The 18,395-nt window shown below is 40.2% G+C and overlaps 4 protein-coding genes across 10 annotated transcripts; all 4 read left to right on the forward strand.

Moving 5' to 3' along the window:
- Positions 1–213: 213 nt before the first annotated feature.
- On the forward strand, positions 214–6,048 carry lcmt1 (leucine carboxyl methyltransferase 1). Of its 2 annotated transcripts, none has more exons than XM_027006115.3 (11): positions 214–696; positions 970–1,061; positions 1,205–1,326; positions 1,648–1,724; positions 3,345–3,406; positions 3,495–3,597; positions 4,601–4,721; positions 4,839–4,940; positions 5,422–5,513; positions 5,612–5,709; positions 5,909–6,048. In XM_027006115.3, the coding sequence occupies exons 1-11, from the start codon at positions 611–613 to the stop codon at positions 5,935–5,937; spliced, it is 984 nt and encodes a 327-aa protein (XP_026861916.1). In that variant the 5' UTR covers positions 214–610; the 3' UTR covers positions 5,938–6,048. The 2 variants fall into 2 exon arrangements, with proteins under 2 accessions (XP_026861916.1, XP_026861915.1); XM_027006114.3 differs by lacking the exon at positions 214–696 and adding an exon at positions 737–818.
- A 1,033-nt stretch (positions 6,049–7,081) lies between these two features.
- Positions 7,082–9,909, forward strand: aqp8a.1 (aquaporin 8a, tandem duplicate 1). The gene is made up of 4 exons (XM_081697085.1): positions 7,082–7,520; positions 7,734–7,860; positions 8,136–8,350; positions 8,605–9,909. Exons 1-4 carry the CDS (start codon positions 7,255–7,257, stop codon positions 8,741–8,743), a joined length of 747 nt encoding a protein of 248 aa, XP_081553211.1. The 5' UTR covers positions 7,082–7,254; the 3' UTR covers positions 8,744–9,909.
- Positions 9,910–10,934: 1,025 nt separating this feature from the next.
- Positions 10,935–14,006, forward strand: LOC113574827 (aquaporin-8-like). 4 transcript variants are annotated; one of them, XR_003410354.3, is made up of 7 exons: positions 10,935–11,258; positions 11,634–11,760; positions 11,857–12,071; positions 12,269–12,403; positions 12,625–12,697; positions 12,827–12,846; positions 13,279–14,006. XR_003410354.3 is itself a non-coding variant. In XM_027006003.3 (6 exons), the coding sequence occupies exons 1-5, from the start codon at positions 11,011–11,013 to the stop codon at positions 12,665–12,667; spliced, it is 768 nt and encodes a 255-aa protein (XP_026861804.1). In that variant the 5' UTR covers positions 10,935–11,010; the 3' UTR covers positions 12,668–12,697; positions 12,827–14,006. The 4 variants fall into 4 exon arrangements, 3 of the variants coding, with proteins under 3 accessions (XP_026861804.1, XP_026861805.1, XP_035389725.1); XM_027006003.3 differs by having other exon boundaries at positions 12,827–14,006; XM_027006004.3 differs by lacking the exon at positions 12,827–12,846.
- A 664-nt stretch (positions 14,007–14,670) lies between these two features.
- On the forward strand, positions 14,671–17,723 carry LOC118240069 (aquaporin-8-like). 3 transcript variants are annotated; one of them, XM_035533834.2, is made up of 6 exons: positions 14,671–14,999; positions 15,375–15,501; positions 15,597–15,811; positions 16,009–16,143; positions 16,362–16,434; positions 16,564–17,723. In XM_035533834.2, the coding sequence occupies exons 1-5, from the start codon at positions 14,752–14,754 to the stop codon at positions 16,402–16,404; spliced, it is 768 nt and encodes a 255-aa protein (XP_035389727.1). In that variant the 5' UTR covers positions 14,671–14,751; the 3' UTR covers positions 16,405–16,434; positions 16,564–17,723. The 3 variants fall into 3 exon arrangements, with proteins under 3 accessions (XP_035389727.1, XP_035389728.1, XP_035389726.1); XM_035533835.2 differs by having other exon boundaries at positions 17,016–17,723; XM_035533833.2 differs by having other exon boundaries at positions 14,672–14,999; positions 16,362–17,723.
- Positions 17,724–18,395: the final 672 nt, after the last annotated feature.

Raw genomic sequence — 18,395 nt, forward strand, 5'->3', positions numbered from 1 at the left:
TCCAGAGCATTTGTCAATCAGACATCGTTGCTCCCCTGCTGCTGCATTCGGACAGCCGGAGTTATACGACTGAGGACGAGTGAAATGCTGAATATTCGTATCGGGACGGTGTAAATGTCATGAACCGCTTTCTTTGCCTTTGTTGGTTTATTTTAGCTAGAATTGCAGGGTGCGACACACCACGCTAGGTGGCGCCATGCAGGTGGTGTTCCCTATCCGACGTCTGAAAAACGACGAAGGCGGCGACGTCTTGCGTCATGGGAAGAGTCGTTAGGGGAAGCACGGAGTAAACTTGCACTCTAAATATCCACAGTTTATTTTAAAAATTAGTACGATCTGTGTTGAGCTGTGTGAATAAATGCAATTTGTTCTGTTTGGTGGATGAAATAAGCTTCGCATGGGCTAACCCGTCTTGATTTCGCGAACCGAAACTTTTGTAGTTTTTAGGGGGGGTGGGATTGTAAGAGAAACCGAAGCTGGCTAGTTGGCGTTGTGTTTTTGTGCGATAAAGACAACATTACTGCGTCTTAATGCAGTGTGGGTTTGAAATGTAAACAAGCAGCATATCCGACACACGTTTACATCACCTAGTAGCCAGCCAGCTAAGTGCATGGCGTCCAGGCCGCCTGTCGCCGACAGCGATGTTGCTGATGAGGCGGTTAGATCAACCTGCGACGATGCGTCGATATGCAAAAGGTAGATGTGCTGCTAGCTATGGGAGTCCAAAAGCAGTTCAGATATTTGGGATTGTATTCTGACAATGACTTACGCTCGTTTGCATTCATGGCGTATTTCACAGGGAATGGCATTTGGTCAGAGTTAAGTATGCATTTTCATTTAGATCCATTGATATAGCTGATCATGAGTGGGGTTTTTTTTTTTTTGATAGTCTTTGTGAGAATGCATTTTAAAAGACTAAAAATAGTTTCAGATATCGAAATATATATGTATATATTAATTTATCCCCAGGTTTGCAACTAGCCAAGGTTACTGGACAGACCCTTACATACAATATTTTGTGCGCCAGATGGGTGAACGCAAGGCACCTGAAATCAACAGAGGTAAATGCTGCATTTCTTTTCCGCATTGCACTAATGAGAAATGATGGCCGTATGTGGTCTGCACGTCTCACTGCCGAATCCTTGAACATATGGTTGTAAAATATCAAAACGGTGTTCTTTTTTCTATTTAAATTGTGCTGTAGGTTACTATGCCCGTGTACAAGGAATGAGCCATCTTCTTGATGCATTCCTTAAGAGGACTCAGTGTGACTGCCAGGTGGTGAATCTCGGAGCAGGACTGGACACCACCTTCTGGAGACTGAAGGTGTGCCTAAATTATAAGCTGATAGTAGTTTGCTTTATCTTATCATTTATAGAGCATTACCTAACTGGCAAAATGTCTTATTTACATTTACAGCATTTAGCTGACGCTTTTATCCAAAGCGACTTACAGTTCTGAGTTTGCTAAGTTTGATAAGTGTCTTAACAAACACTAATGGTCAAATACCAGCTAAAGAGATGTACATAAAGCTCTCTTAACTACAGAATGCAATACTTTACTGTCACTATATGTTTTATATGGGAACCTTTCTGACCAGGGTTTTTGTCATGATCAGATTTTGCATAAAACTGTTTTAATTGTTAGGCTGAGAACACTTTGCCGAAGAAGTATTTTGAAGTCGACTTCCCCATGATCGTTGCAAGGAAAATACACCATATCAAGTAAGGTGTAGAACCTGTGTTTTTATATTTATATTGTTTGTTTTACCTTTTTGATCGTAAGGAGCAAACACTGATTATGTTGCTCTGAGACCATTACATTGTATTAGTCTGATACCTATAGAGGGAAGCAAAGTGTCAACAATGCAGGAGTGCCATGTGCCTAAACCCCTGCTCTTCCCTGAAAAGGTTGCTGTTGCACTCTGGGAGGGAACAAGCTTAAATGTGGGAAGGCTGAACAATTTCTTTGTATTTCAGTATGAGAAATATCACTTTCTGCTCTTATGGGAACTTGTCATGAAGTGTATGACGCATGGGCCAAGTTGGGAGAATAATTATGTATGTTGTTACCAGGGTAGGGAGTAACATAGTGTGAGTGCTCCAGTACTAAAATGCCATTTTGAACCCAAACCCATGCTGAAGTTTGTGGTTGTTCATGCTTTTGGAGACTTTGAACTTCTGCTCAACTACAGTAAAAAGTGATGGACTGTATTTTTGACTCCAGTACGTTTGTATAAGAGCATGCTTAATTTTGTTCGTAAAGCGTCTCTATTTTTAGTTGGGGTTCTTTATTGGAAAATCCTTTGTGGTGTTATGGATCCACTTGACTCAGCTGGAATTCAGTTCACACATTGTGCATCATCTGACATTGCAAAGAAAACAAAATACCCATTTATCTCTTCAGCATAACTATTCCATGGAATACTCATCTGTTGTACTGCCACTGGTGAAATGTTTTCACTCTGAGAGATGAGGTAAGTTGTGTTTTTGCAGCACAGATAAGTTAGACATTTTTGGCCATGGGAAACGAATGGGCCTGGGAAACGAATGCTCATTGTCCTTGGTGAACACGTATCTGCTGTCCCACTGACTAACATGAGCCTTTCCCAGTGAAGATGCCCAAAACCCCCTGATCTTGCATTTGAGCAGAATTATGTGAAGGTACAATGTCAAAAGCAGTGGTAGGTACATCTCACAAATTTGACATTGTCATGATTCTTTGAATCGTGAAGATGTTTTACCCTACTGCTATAATTTAGTCATTGTGGATGACTGCTTGACACCTATAAATGGCAGGTTATGCAATATGTGAATGAAATAATATATGCTCTATTGGAAAAGTAATTACTAAAGTTAGGGATGTGGTTTTCTCATTCATGTGTGATTTAAGGGTATCAATGAACATATATCAACAAGTATATTTGAATGCTGATATTTATCATTATTAAAAGTTAACAGTACCATTATTTAAAATGATGTATTTATTTTGCGTGCTGATCATCATAATCCACCTGGGATGTAATGAATTGTGGAATATGGAATCACGATACTTGTAAGGTGATGGGTTTTGTAACATGAGTTAGTTGGCCATAAACAGCCCTAGATACAATTCTATATGCGTGAGACAAAAGAGTCCGCCATCTGTTCTGCTGGTTCAAAATTTCTGCTCTAATAAAGTTTGGTCATTTTGCATTTCCTACATTTGGCGACTTGTATGCATGTTCTCAAAGGTTTTTAAAGGTATTTTGCATTTTCCTTTCTCGGCATTGGCACAAAAGGGGGAAAAGCATAAAATCTCTTTGATGAGCAAGTGTGTCTTTAAGTCCTTTACCATTTTTGCAGGACAAAGCCTCCTCTGTCAAAGCCCTTGATTGAGACCCACTCAGCCGATTCACTCCTGTTAGGTAACGAATGCCTTCCACATTGTTGTCAATGTGAACTTGTTTTCCTTTTCACCTTTCGTCACTGATGGTGTATGTGTTTGTTTGACAGATGGCCACAACCTGGATTCAGACAGATATTGTATCATCGGTGCTGATCTCAGAGATATCTCCAGTTTAGAAGAGAAGCTCAGAAAATTCCAGATAATTACAGAGTAAGTATGTTGCCTTTGAGTATAGTTTGTATTACCTGATTTTGTAGTGTGGGCATTACACACTACAACAACGCTCAACACAGGCACTGGATAAATATCAAGTTTAGAAGTCATCATATAGCGTTGTTTTATGAAGGCAAATTTGTATTTGACCCCTTGAGTTATGTGGAGGGTCTGGGATGTGAAGCCAGAGTCAAGCTTTTTGATACTGTGTGTGACAGAATCAGGTTTTAATTGATCACTTGAATTGAATAAAAACAATAAATATAGAAGATCTGGCACCATAAATACATTGGGCTTGGCCATGCACTGTATGTCTGCTTGATATTTTTTATTTGCTGTTTGGTTAGGTGTCACTGTACTGACATAAGTGTTTTAGGGAGTTAATGCAATGCCTGTATGTGTGTCTAAATGGCTCATCATATCTGATGTGTCTTAGAAAGGCTGACAAACTCTGAATGTCTAGGATATCTACATCTCATTTTCAAGAGTTTTTGCTTCAAAATGCTTTTGTAGCTTCCTCTGAGGTTCTTCCCAGCTTCCAGGCCACATTATGGCTTGTGGCCCCTGCCTTCAGTCCCTGCCTTTAAGAGCGCTCTTTCCTGGCCTGTGCACGATATAAATAACCTTTCCATGTTATTGAACAAAGCGGGGCCCTCTGTGGTCCACCGCAGAGATACTGGACCTTTTGTTGAACTTCTCTAACGCAAGTGTCCTCCACTCAAATGCAAACCAGCACTTGGCCCTGTTCCTAACTGACGCCGTCCCCCATGACAGCTGGATCAGTGTCACGTGGCCTGTGGTCAGAGCGTATTGCTGCTGTTGTTATTTTTCCTTAGCAGCATTACAGGAAAACCTATAAAAATGTTTAGGCACCTTTTACGATACCATTCCATCGCTGTCACTTTGCTTCACCCACTGATGGATTCTGCACACTCAGCTGATGCACCCCAGGCTGATTTGTCGTTTCCGTATTCCTTTAACTCGTGTTCTCTACCATTAGGCTGCCCACGCTGTTCCTGTCCGAGTGTGTGCTGGTGTACATGACCCCTGAGCAGTCCTCCAGGCTGGTGCACTGGGTGGCAAACACCTTCCACACTGCCATGTTCATCAACTATGAGCAGGTGAGATGCGGGTGCGAGGTGTCGAGCTGTTGTAGGGAGATGTAATGTGATGCGGTGGACGGTGGACGGTCCAGCCGTGAGCTCTCAGACACTGAACTAACTGTCTGCTCTTTACAGGTAAACATGGCCGATCGCTTCGGGCAGGTCATGATTGAGAACTTGCAGAGCCGGCAGTGTAATCTTGCTGGGGTGGATGTGTGCCAGTCTTTGGATTCTCAGGTAAAAACAAAAATTCTGCTTTAGTTTAATGACATTTTATTAGGCTCCTACAGCACCATTACACTGTATAACATCAGTATGATCTATATAAACAATGCATGATGGTTGTGAACAGACTGGGTGTTTAAATTATAAACACCAATGTTTAAATTATATTGCATATTACTTGAATGCAGCCTGGTTTGCATTGATTGCATTGTGTACAGTTGCTGGTGAGGAGTCTGAGAAACCCAAGTGGAACACTCTGATATCACCGGAGTGCTTTCAGTCTGTGTGCCTGAGTTAACACACACTCTGCCTGAGATAATCTTGGGAGGATCTGCTGATTACATGACACAGCGTGTTGACGCCTCTGCTCTCCCCCTCCTCGTTTTCCTCTAAAACCTTGAATTTGTCATGTAGCCGAGACGAAAGAACCGACGTTTTGTCTAAAAGCGGGTCAGTTATGCTGACTTTTACAGGGGACCTTGTCTGTTTGCAGAAGGAACGTTTTCTGCTGACAGGATGGGAGAGCGTGAACGCACTGGACATGATGGCAGTCTATGGTCTGCTCCCTCAGGAGGATATAAGCAGGTACAGGACCGAAAAAGACAAAAATGCTCAGTGTGTTGGGCCTCCAGTCTCACGTTTTTGAGAAATCCTGCTTTAGTAAGACTCATTTGCCTTTGCAGAATTGAAAGGCTGGAATTTTTAGATGAGAAGGAACTGCTCCATCAACTGCTCCAGCACTACAGCATCTGTTGGGCTGTGAAGGACACGCTCAGTTTGGGTGAGTTTAACATCTTCCCACACCAAAGGTGAGCTTTACTCGCCCAAATGCAAAGGCAGTGAATGCCACACTATGTATAGACTTGGTCATTAGATTTTTTTTGACATTTCAGACATTGGTTTACTTTCCTGTACCAGTTTCATTTCAAGTGCTGGAAATGTCCGGAAATCCTTACCAATGGCCTTCTCCCCCTTTCTAGGCATTTCACAAATTGGGTTTTTACCATGATGGTCTCCTGGTTTGAAAGACTCCTCTTTGTGCCAAGGATGAACCAGAGGAAGTCATTACACTGTATTTCCTCTGTGTGATGTCAATAAAGGAAGACCCTGCTGAATTTCATTCTTTTCTGCACGTTTCCTTTGTATTTCCCATGTGCCAAGAGTGTTGTACTGCTACTCCATCAAACTGTATTCTTGTCACTGCTTTATCTCTGTGTGCAGCCTTTAAATAATCAGATTATTGCAGAAAACGATGTAAAGTTACTGTTTCAGCTTTGTGAACTGTTGTCTCCTATCTGACAGGTCATATCTAATCTTTTCCTAGTATAAAGCGAAGTAGTATGGACTTTTAGAAGATTGTAAAAATATGATTCACTCCACTAATTCAATAATGTAATATTACTTCATAATAAAAACAGAATAATGAGTAGTTCTGCACTCTATACAGTGTGCTTCCCACGTTAAATTCTAAAGAAATCCTGGTGGCTGTCAGAACAGATTGAACAACCTGCTTGTCTGCATATTTTGCATGGTAGGAAGCACTAATGTCTTTGAAGAGTAATAGGTTCAGTAATAAAATTAAATAATAGGTAATTTAATGATCTCATTTCACTGTTTCCAATACATTCAACAGTAACATCAATACATAAAATACCTATTTTGAATACATGTTGAAAGAAATGAATTTCAAGACATTGATCAGAAATAGTCTAATCTTTGTTATGATAGCATGATGCTTTTTTAAAGTTTGTCTTCAGGTATTAACTTCACATGATGCTTGGCAAGACTTTGATGTTTTGGGGGTTTTTTTTGCACTTATATACTCTCGGTAGAGCCTGCACCGTGACGTGGTGAGTTTCTTTCCCATGAGCGTTTCTGGGGAAACATTAACCCAGCATGACCTCGTGCACCGGCAGGAGCACAGTGAGGTACGATTGCACTCTGCGGTGTTGCAGACAGGACTGCCATTCTGATTTTTGCCAAAGGTGCGAAAGGTCGTCATGGAAATTCCATATGATTAACAGGTGACATGGTATATGGACTGAATGTGGTGATCCATGTGCTCTTGGACTGAAATTTTATGGTCCAATTCCATGTGTTATCGGACTCGAAACAGATAAGCCATACTATGCCCATCACCCCACGACAAACATGCGGTGCCCTCTGCTCTCGGCAGGTTTCTGTTGATTTGGATGAGCGAAGGGTGGAGCGGGCAGAGGTGAGCGGGCCTGCCGTGTGCCTCCTCCTTCACTACCCTCCCCACACATGCTTATCAGTCCCGAGTTGGTGCCCACGTGGACAGTACAGTGGGCGACTGCGGTGCAGTATGGATGACAAAGAGACCAAGCCGGAGCTCTTCAGCGTCTCGTGTGCAGAGAGAGAACAGGAAAAGCAACAGCAGAAGACCCGTGCAGGGCGCGTCTTCGAGCGCTACGTGCAGCCGTGCCTGGCCGAGCTTCTGGGCTCTACCCTCTTCATCTTCGCCGGATGCGTCTCTGTCGTCAGCAACGCTGGCGTGCCAGGCACCATGCAGCCAGCGCTGGCACACGGACTGGCACTGGCTATTGTCATCGCGGTGTTCGGGGAGATCAGGTTCGAACTTTGGAGCTCTCAGCAATGAATTACTTGATTGTTGACAGCTACTGTCAGCCCACTGTAACCCCAGCAATCAGAGCTGTTCGTCTGGGAAGAGAAGTAAACTGACAGAAAAAAAAACAACATAACATTAGTTTGAATTTAGAAATAATGGACTCACTGCAATTTGTTGCAATCACTAAGAGATGGTTTGATGGCTTGTATTCTCAGTGGGGGTCACTTTAACCCGGCCGTGTCTGTGTGTGTTTACCTCACCGGAGGGATGGAGCTGATCCTCCTTCTTCCGTATGTTCTTGCCCAAATGTTTGGTGGGATGATTGGGGCCGGTCTTGTGAAAGTAAGACATTGTTATTCTTGTATGCAAATTTGTGCAAATGGTCAAAATAATACAATCAAAGTCAGGAATTTAATTTGTATTATGTGTTTAAGCATTTAACCTTCAGAAGAATATTACCTAATACTTCCTAAATTCTGTCTATATTTTCAAGTGACTTGTTAAACTAAATAATTGAACTATCCTTCATTAAAGAAAATTAATTTATGACTGCATTTTTTCCCCCATATATTATGACTTTATATTGTGAAAAATGTTTACATAACTTTTTTGTACAGGTTATCTCCCCATCCATCGAATATAACAATGTATCTGGAGCTGCATTCAGTGCAGTCAAGTCTACTGAGGACATTGGAGCGGTTACAGTGTCTGAGGTGGTGATGACTCTCTTCCTGACCATGGTCGTCAGCATGGCTGCTGTGAATGGGAAGACCCGCAGTCAGTTCGCGCCCTTCTGCATTGGACTTACAGTTACAGCAAACATCCTAGCTGGGTAGGACACCCTTGGGCCACTAGTGGGCAGAAGAGGCTTAGGCATGCATTCTAAGGTTTTCGTGAACCAGTTTTGCAGTGCTGGCTTTGGAGTGCACTGGTAGATCAACAGTACTGGCCTGCTAACTCATAACAACCCAAAAAAACAACCCAAATAATGTGGTCTCACCATTTTAATGGATCACTAAAGTGAAACCTGAAAATGATTCAAATGATTCTCACCAATCAAAATGTGTGATATGATTGTTCTTACAGTGGTATGATCTCTGGAGCCTGCATGAATCCTGCCCGAGCGTTTGGGCCAGCAGTGGTGGCTAGTTACTGGGATTACCACTGGGTCTACTGGGTTGGCCCGCTCGCTGGTGCAATGCTGACTGTCAGCATTGTCAGGTAATGTATCTTGGTAATGTAAGGATGTATTACGTGCCTCCTTTAAGATGGCAGATGACTAAATGACAGGGGAAAGGTTTGTCCAGTATAATGTCCAATGTCCAATAATAGTAAATTATGCTTCAAACACCTTTCAGGTTTCTGCTTGGAGATGAGAAGACCCGCATTATAATGAAGTAACACACCAGGATCATTTTTAATGTAACAAAGGTTATTTCATAAAAATACTAGCTTGTTCTATTAGTAGATGAATCAAGATATATTATTCTCAGTGCATTTGTTGCAGATACAATACTCTCCTTATATCTTAATAATATTTTCTTCTGTTTTCCTCCGTAGAAGCTCTAGGGCTATAAGAGGTAGACGTGCACGTGCAGTGTAGCATGGACTAAGCGCATTTACTATGCATATTTACTTATATACTAAGAATGTGTAGTTTTGTGACAGACGTCACAGCCATTTTGTGATTAATGCAACTGATATATAAGATAATATATTGATACTTCACAGATGGCAAATACACCATGATATATATTCTACATATTATACATCATATACATTTTGCACACTCATTTTCAGATGTGTGAATACTTCAGCAGATATGCACTAAGTACATATTTTGATGACAGTTCATGTTTACAATACAGTCTAAGTCTACTTATTAAGTGTCAATTATACCTCACAGAAATGTGTTGCTGTAGCTGCTCAAATGTAGATTAATTTAGTTTCATTTGGACCCCGGTAATGTTTATATATTTACGAAGCCAATGCACGTATATTCTCTGTCCTAGGTTATTGATGGGGGATGAGAAGACCCGCATTGCATTACAATGAGAGGGAGGGGACCTGTCCTTATGTGTTTTTACTACTTTGACACCATCTGGTTTTTAACTGGGTCACACTGTCTCTGTCTCTCTCTCTCTCTCTCTCTCTCTCTCTCTCTCTCTCTCTCTCTCTCTCTCTCTCTCTCATTGAAATCAATTGTATATTTTACCCTGAAATTCACTGCAACAAATGCACACTGAGTGCATATAAAATTTATTTATATTACTCTTAAGATACTGTAAAAAAATGACCTCTCAAATCTTTTAGTTGGTGTCACCTTATATACTGTCTTACATACAAGTTTATAACAGACTATTATGTGTCAAAATAAAATATTTTCTGATACATTTTTTATATAAAAGTATTAAGGCGGTTGAAGAAAAATATGAACATCAGACTTGCAGACCTCTACATTTGGTGTGTTCAAAGGCAAAATCCTGTTTACTTCAACAAGTGAGTGCTTTAATTACAGCAATATCAAGACTTATGAACCCTTTTATCACATTTCAGATCAAAGGTCAAAATACATATTGCAACCCCTACAACACTTTAACTCAGTGAAAAGATAGAAAGCCCACATAGCCAAACTGATAAGCAAACATAATAGTCTGGACTTTAAAGCAGAAAGTGTAACCTTCGAATGTGAAATGTATTATGTACCTTTGATATGTGATAATAAATATACATATGCTGCTTGCTGATTTGTTGGTAGTTTAAAGAAACTGGATTTTCACACATCATATCTATAACTATAATCATACAATCATCTATAACTATAATCATTTCTATAACTGGCAGTTATTGAAAGAACAAAATCTCTGCAAGATCAGGCAAAGGGTTAAATGATTTCCATCTTATTCCTTTAAGATGACAGATGACCAGATGACAGGGGAAAGGTTTATGGTAATGTCCAGCCTGGTAATAAATCCTTAAATAAGTCCATTAACAAGATCATTTTCCAGGTTATAATACTTGTGAGAAACAGTTATGGCCATGGAATCAGCCATGCCATTTGGACAAGTGAGAGCCATAGCTGTCTCCCAATGAATCAACAAAGGAACTGTAATTAGGTGTTCATTCAATGTACTACTTAACTGCTTGTGCATGGTGTGTGCAAGCTAATGACTTGACTGTCATTGAGTTTATGGAGTAAACGTACTGAATTCAGGCCCCTGCACACCTTTCAAGCCAGTGTAAACAACCATATAATTTAGAAATAATCTAACCACTGGTGGAAATAATGTGATTATGCTATCAAGTCTGTTTGATCTGCCCAGAAAACCAAGAATGGCTCTGTGTTGCGCAAGCAGACAGAACGCTCAAAATCAGGGTGAAAGTGCTAAGAATAACTGTCGTGTCAGCACATGGTTGTAAAAGGAGCTGTCTGAGGAGGCAGAGTTGATCTCCTCACTCCTTGGCTTGAACGCAGGTTGAACACAGAGCAAGATGGAAGAGGAAAAAATAGAGCTTAACGAGAGGAACAATGCAGCGCAGCTCAAAACGGCGGCCCACCCCCCAGGCAGGTTCGAGAGGTTGATCCAGCCCTGTCTCGCTGAGCTGGTGGGGACCACGTTTTTTGTCTTCATCGGTTGTGTGTCAGTGATCGAGAATTTGGAGGCAGCGGGCAGGCTGCAGCCCGCCCTGGCACACGGCTTGGCGGTGGCAGTGATGGTGGCGTGCATGGCAGAGATCAGGTACGTATCGTGCCTTTATGTTCTGTTCTGTTCTTTTATGAACTCACTAACTCGCTGTGATGCAGACCTAAAGTATAGTTCTTGTTTAGAAAATCCTCTGATTACAAAATAGGTTAGTCTAGTGGGTAACAATGCGACCTTTCCTCTGGGGGACTGGGGATCAACCTCCATCCAGAAAAGTGCTTCATGGTACACCAGTAAGAGTCCTTGGGCAAGACTTCTAACACTACACGCGCCTAAATCGGTAACATGATTAAAAGTTGTAAGTCTGGATGAGTGTGCTGCGGAATGTGTTAAATGAAAATCGATCATCTCTATTCACTAGCGTTTATGGCTGTGTTTGGTGCTAAAAAAAGATCTCCGTTGGCTCTGCAGTGGGTCTCATTTCAACCCTCCCTTCACCATTGCCATCTTCCTGTGTGGAGGCATGGAACTGGTATTAGTTATCCCATACCTCGTCTGCCAGCTTCTTGGAGGTGTGCTTGGTGCTGCCATGTCAAAGGTGGATCCAGTGAATGGAACATTATTTTTTAAAATGATTAGTCAATTGTGTCTTTTTTATAAACAAGGTTTCTGTCAACATGATGTGCTTTTTCAGGTTATGACATCAAAGGCAAAGTATATGAATGCCACTGGTGCAGCCTTTACCATTCTACAGTCACATGACCAACTCGGGGAGGTTTTTTTCGCTGAACTGGCCATGACCTGTCTGGTGACAATGGTGGTGCTGCTTGGAGCAGTTAATGGGAAAAGCAAGAGTCCCCTGGTGCCTTTCATGGTGGGCTGCACTGTACTCTTCAACATCCTGGCAGGGTAGGTCAACAGTGAACATGGCACAAATAGATTTACAATGTTATGAATATTGGGTACAGATACATGTCTATTAGTGCCCCCTTTCAACCAGTTCCACTGTTGCTAGTTGATAATACATTCATGGAGGCAGTAACCAAGTCAGAACTCTTTCTTGTCATCACTGAATGGACATTTAACTTAGACAGTTGATATTTCAGAGGGGACGTGTCTGGCACCTGCTTGAACCCAGCAAGAGCTTTTGGACCAGCACTATTGACCAATTACTGGGCTTATCACTGGGTATACTGGGTTGGGCCTATTGGTGGAGCTTTAATAGCTGCAGCTCTTGTAAGGTGAGCTTATTTTACCAATACAGACATAACTAATCATCTGATCATTTTACCATTCCAGTTAATAATCTAATAATAATCTACACTAGACAGTAGATTATTATTATCCTCATTAATAAAAAGAGTAAGATAATAATGACGAGAATGATGATGATGATGATGATGATGATGATACATTTAATCAATTTATAATAATAGTACATTTTGCTTCAAACACCTTTCAGGTTTCTGCTTGGAGATGAGAAGACCCGCATTATAATGAAGTAACACACCAGGATCATTTTTAATGTAACAAAGGTTATTTCATAAAAATACTAGCTTGTTCTATTAGTAGATGAATCAAGATATATTATTCTCAGTGCATTTGTTGCAGATACAATACTCTCCTTATATCTTAATAATATTTTCTTCTGTTTTCCTCCGTAGACGCTCTAGGGGTATAAGAGGTAGACGTGCACGTGCAGTGTAGCATGGACTAAGCGCATTTACTATGCATATTTACTTATATACTAAGAATGTGTAGTTTTGTGACAGACGTCACAGCCATTTTGTGATTAATGCAACTGATATATAAGATAATATATTGGTACTTTACAGATGGCAAATACACCGTGATATATATTTTACATATTATACATCATATACATTTTGCACACTCATTTTCAGATGTGTGAATACTTCAGCAGATATGCACTAAGTACATATTTTGATGACAGTTCATGTTTACAATACAGTCTAAGTCTACTTATTAAGTGTCAATTATACCTCACAGAAATGTGTTGCTGTAGCTGCTCAAATGTAGATTAATTTAGTTTCATTTGGACCCCGGTAATGTTTATATATTTACGAAGCCAATGCACGTATATTCTCTGTCCTAGGTTATTGATGGGTGATGAGAAGACCCGCATTGCATTACAATGAGAGGGAGGGGACCTGTCCTTATGTGTTTTTACTACTTTGACACCATCTGGTTTTTAACTGGGTCACACTGTCTCTCTTTCTCTCTCTCTCTCTCTCTCTCTCTCTCTCTCTCTCTCTCTCTCTCTCTCTCATTGAAATCAATTGTATATTTTACCCTGAAATTCACTGCAACAAATGCACACTGAGTGCATATAAAGTTTATTTATATTACTCTTAAGATACTGTAAAAAATGACCTCTCAAATCTTTTAGTTGGTGTCACCTTATATACTGTCTTACATACAAGTTTATAACAGACTATTATGTGTCAAAATAAAATATTTTCTGATACATTTTTTATATAAAAGTATTAAGGCGGTTGAAGAAAAATATGAACATCAGACTTGCAGACCTCTACATTTGGTGTGTTCAAAGGGAAAATCCTGTTTACTTCAACAAGTGAGTGCTTTAATTACAGCAATATCAAGACTTATGAACCCTTTTATCACATTTCAGATCAAAGGTCAAAATACATATTGCAACCCCTACAACACTTTAACTCAGTGAAAAGAAAGAAAGCCCACATAGCCAAACTGATAAGCAAACATAATAGTCTGGACTTTAAAGCAGAAAGTGTAAACTTCGAATGTGAAATGTATTATGTACCTTTGATATGTGATAATAAATATATATATGCTGCTTGCTGATTTGTTGGTAGTTTAAAGAAACTGGATTTTCACACATCATATCTATAACTATAATCATACAATCATCCATAACTGTAATCATTTCTATAACTGACAGTTATTGAAAGAACAAAATCTCTGCAAGATCAGGCAAAGGGTTAAATGATTTCCATCTTATTCCTTTAAGATGACAGATGACCAGATGACAGGGGAAAGGTTTATGGTAATGTCCAGCCTGGTAATAAATCCTTAAATAAGTCCATTAACAAGCTCATTTTCCAGGTTATAATACTTGTGAGAAACAGTTATGGCCATGGAATCAGCCATGCCATTTGGACAAGTGAGAGCCATAGCTGTCTCCCAATGAATCAACAAAGGAACTGTAATTAGGTGTTCATTCAATGTACTACTTAACTGCTTGTGCATGGTGTGTGCAAGCTAATGACTTGACTGTCATTGAGTTTATGGAGTAAACGTACTGAATTCAGGCCCCTGCACACCTTTCAAGCCAGTGTAAACAACCATATAATTTAGAAATAATCTAACCACTGGTGGAAATAATGTGATTATGCTATCAAGTCTGTTTGATCTGCCCAGAAAACCAAGAATGGCTCTGTGTTGCGCGAGCAGACAGGACGCTCAAAATCAGGGTGAAAGTGCTAAGAATAACTGTCGTGTCAGCACATGGTTGTAAAAGGAGCTGTCTGAGGAGGCAGAGTTGATCTCCTCACTCCTTGGCTTGAACGCAGGTTGAACACAGAGCAAGATGGAAGAGGAAAAAATAGAGCTTAACGAGAGGAACAATGCAGCGCAGCTCAAAACGGCGGCCCACCCCCCAGGCAGGTTCGAGAGGTTGATCCAGCCCTGTCTCGCTGAGCTGGTGGGGACCACGTTTTTTGTCTTCATCGGTTGTGTGTCAGTGATCGAGAATTTGGAGGCAGCGGGCAGGCTGCAGCCCGCCCTGGCACACGGCTTGGCGGTGGCAGTGATGGTGGCGTGCATGGCAGAGATCAGGTACGTATCGTGCCTTTATGTTCTGTTCTGTTCTTTTATGAACTCACTAACTCGCTGTGATGCAGACCTAAAGTATAGTTCTTGTTTAGAAAATCCTCTGATTACAAAATAGGTTAGTCTAGTGGGTAACAATGCGACCTTTCCTCTGGGGGACTGGGGATCAACCTCCATCCAGAAAAGTGCTTCATGGTACACCAGTAAGAGTCCTTGGGCAAGACTTCTAACACTACACGCGCCTAAATCGGTAACATGATTAAAAGTTGTAAGTCTGGATGAGTGTGCTGCGGAATGTGTTAAATGAAAATCGATCATCTCTATTCACTAGCGTTTATGGCTGTGTTTGGTGCTAAAAAAAGATCTCCGTTGGCTCTGCAGTGGGTCTCATTTCAACCCTCCCTTCACCATTGCCATCTTCCTGTGTGGAGGCATGGAACTGGTATTAGTTATCCCATACCTCGTCTGCCAGCTTCTTGGAGGTGTGCTTGGTGCTGCCATGTCAAAGGTGGATCCAGTGAATGGAACATTATTTTTAAAATGATTAGTCAATTGTGTCTTTTTTATAAACAAGGTTTCTGTCAACATGATGTGCTTTTTCAGGTTATGACATCAAAGGCAAAGTATATGAATGCCACTGGTGCAGCCTTTACCATTCTACAGTCACATGACCAACTCGGGGAGGTTTTTTTCGCTGAACTGGCCATGACCTGTCTGGTGACAATGGTGGTGCTGCTTGGAGCAGTTAATGGGAAAAGCAAGAGTCCCCTGGTGCCTTTCATGGTGGGCTGCACTGTACTCTTCAACATCCTGGCAGGGTAGGTCAACAGTGAACATGGCACAAATAGATTTACAATGTTATGAATATTGGGTACAGATACATGTCTATTAGTGCCCCCTTTCAACCAGTTCCACTGTTGCTAGTTGATAATACATTCATGGAGGCAGTAACCAAGTCAGAACTCTTTCTTGTCATCACTGAATGGACATTTAACTTAGACAGTTGATATTTCAGAGGGGACGTGTCTGGCACCTGCTTGAACCCAGCAAGAGCTTTTGGACCAGCACTATTGACCAATTACTGGGCTTATCACTGGGTGTACTGGGTTGGGCCTATTGGTGGAGCTTTAATAGCTGCAGCTCTTGTAAGGTGAGCTTATTTTACCAATACAGACATAACTAATCATCTGATCATTTTACCATTCCAGTTAATAATCTAATAATAATCTACACTAGACAGTAGATTATTATTATCCTCATTAATAAAAAGAGTAAGATAATAATGACGAGAATGATGATGATGATGATGATGATGATACATTTAATCAATTTATAATAATAGTACATTTTGCTTCAAACACCTTTCAGGTTTCTGCTTGGAGATGAGAAGACCCGCATTATAATGAAGTAACACACCAGGATCATTTTTAATGTAACAAAGGTTATTTCATAAAAATACTAGCTTGTTCTATTAGTAGATGAATCAAGATATATTATTCTCAGTGCATTTGTTGCAGATACAATACTCTCCTTATATCTTAATAATATTTTCTTCTGTTTTCCTCCGTAGACGCTCTAGGGGTATAAGAGGTAGACGTGCACGTGCAGTGTAGCATGGACTAAGCGCATTTACTATGCATATTTACTTATATACTAAGAATGTGTAGTTTTGTGACAGACGTCACAGCCATTTTGTGATTAATGCAACTGATATATAAGATAATATATTGGTACTTTACAGATGGCAAATACACCGTGATATATATTTTACATATTATACATCATATACATTTTGCACACTCATTTTCAGATGTGTGAATACTTCAGCAGATATGCACTAAGTACATATTTTGATGACAGTTCATGTTTACCATACAGTCTAAGTCTACTTATTAAGTGTCAATTATACCTCACAGAAATGTGTTGCTGTAGCTGCTCAAATGTAGATTAATTTAGTTTCATTTGGACCCCGGTAATGTTTATATATTTACGAAGCCAATGCACGTATATTCTCTGTCCTAGGTTATTGATGGGTGATGAGAAGACCCGCATTGCATTACAATGAGAGGGAGGGGACCTGTCCTTATGTGTTTTTACTACTTTGACACCATCTGGTTTTTAACTGGGTCACACTGTCTCTCTTTCTCTCTCTCTCTCTCTCTCTCTCTCTCTCTCATTGAAATCAATTGTATATTTTACCCTGAAATTCACTGCAACAAATGCACACTGAGTGCATATAAAGTTTATTTATATTACTCTTAAGATACTGTAAAAAATGACCTCTCAAATCTTTTAGTTGGTGTCACCTTATATACTGTCTTACATACAAGTTTATAACAGACTATTATGTGTCAAAATAAAATATTTTCTGATATATTTTTTATATAAAAGTATTAAGGCGGTTGAAGAAAAATATGAACATCAGACTTGCAGACCTCTACATTTGGTGTGTTCAAAGGGAAAATCCTGTTTACTTCAACAAGTGAGTGCTTTAATTACAGCAATATCAAGACTTATGAACCCTTTTATCACATTTCAGATCAAAGGTCAAAATACATATTGCAACCCCTACAACACTTTAACTCAGTGAAAAGAAAGAAAGCCCACATAGCCAAACTGATAAGCAAACATAATAGTCTGGACTTTAAAGCAGAAAGTGTAAACTTCGAATGTGAAATGTATTATGTACCTTTGATATTTGATAATAAATATATATATGCTGCTTGCTGATTTGTTGGTAGTTTAAAGAAACTGGATTTTCACACATCATATCTATAACTATAATCATACAATCATCCATAACTGTAATCATTTCTATAACTGACAGTTATTGAAAGAACAAAATCTCTGCAAGATCAGGCAAAGGGTTAAATGATTTCCATCTTATTCCTTTAAGATGACAGATGACCAGATGACAGGGGAAAGGTTTATGGTAATGTCCAGCCTGGTAATAAATCCTTAAATAAATCCATTAACAAGCTCATTTTCCAGGTTATAATACTTGTGAGAAACAGTTATGGCCATGGAATCAGCCATGCCATTTGGACAAGTGAGAGCCATAGCTGTCTCCCAATGAATCAACAAAGGAACTGTAATTAGGTGTTCATTCAATGTACTACTTAACTGCTTGTGCATGGTGTGTGCAAGCTAATGACTTGACTGTCATTGAGTTTATGGAGTAAACGTACTGAATTCAGGCCCCTGCACACCTTTGAAGCCAGTGTAAACAACCATATAATTTAGAAATAATCTAACCACTGGTGGAAATAATGTGATTATGCTATCAAGTCTGTTTGATCTGCCCAGAAAACCAAGAATGGCTCTGTGTTGCGCGAGCAGACAGGACGCTCAAAATCAGGGTGAAAGTGCTAAGAATAACTGTCGTGTCAGCACATGGTTGTA

The sequence above is a fragment of the Electrophorus electricus genome, chromosome 15 (genome assembly GCF_041902795.1).
Source record: "Electrophorus electricus isolate QZ-2024a chromosome 15, ASM4190279v1, whole genome shotgun sequence".
Classification (NCBI taxonomy): Eukaryota; Metazoa; Chordata; class Actinopteri; order Gymnotiformes; family Gymnotidae; genus Electrophorus; species Electrophorus electricus.

Coding starts and splice junctions, on each gene's coding strand:
- lcmt1 (XM_027006115.3), top strand. CDS start 611: ATGGCGTCCAGGCCGCCTGTCGCCGACAGCGATGTTGCTGATGAGGCG. Junction 3,407..3,494: donor AGCCGATTCACTCCTGTTAG/GTAACGAATGCC, acceptor TTTGTTTGACAG/ATGGCCACAACCTGGATTCA. Junction 3,598..4,600: donor AAATTCCAGATAATTACAGA/GTAAGTATGTTG, acceptor CTCTACCATTAG/GCTGCCCACGCTGTTCCTGT.
- aqp8a.1 (XM_081697085.1), top strand. CDS start 7,255: ATGGATGACAAAGAGACCAAGCCGGAGCTCTTCAGCGTCTCGTGTGCA. Junction 7,521..7,733: donor GCGGTGTTCGGGGAGATCAG/GTTCGAACTTTG, acceptor TTGTATTCTCAG/TGGGGGTCACTTTAACCCGG. Junction 7,861..8,135: donor TTGGGGCCGGTCTTGTGAAA/GTAAGACATTGT, acceptor TTTTTTGTACAG/GTTATCTCCCCATCCATCGA.
- LOC113574827 (XM_035533832.2), top strand. CDS start 11,011: ATGGAAGAGGAAAAAATAGAGCTTAACGAGAGGAACAATGCAGCGCAG. Junction 12,072..12,268: donor CTCTTCAACATCCTGGCAGG/GTAGGTCAACAG, acceptor TTGATATTTCAG/AGGGGACGTGTCTGGCACCT. Junction 12,404..12,624: donor ATAGCTGCAGCTCTTGTAAG/GTGAGCTTATTT, acceptor AACACCTTTCAG/GTTTCTGCTTGGAGATGAGA.
- LOC118240069 (XM_035533834.2), top strand. CDS start 14,752: ATGGAAGAGGAAAAAATAGAGCTTAACGAGAGGAACAATGCAGCGCAG. Junction 15,000..15,374: donor GCGTGCATGGCAGAGATCAG/GTACGTATCGTG, acceptor TTGGCTCTGCAG/TGGGTCTCATTTCAACCCTC. Junction 15,502..15,596: donor TTGGTGCTGCCATGTCAAAG/GTGGATCCAGTG, acceptor GTGCTTTTTCAG/GTTATGACATCAAAGGCAAA.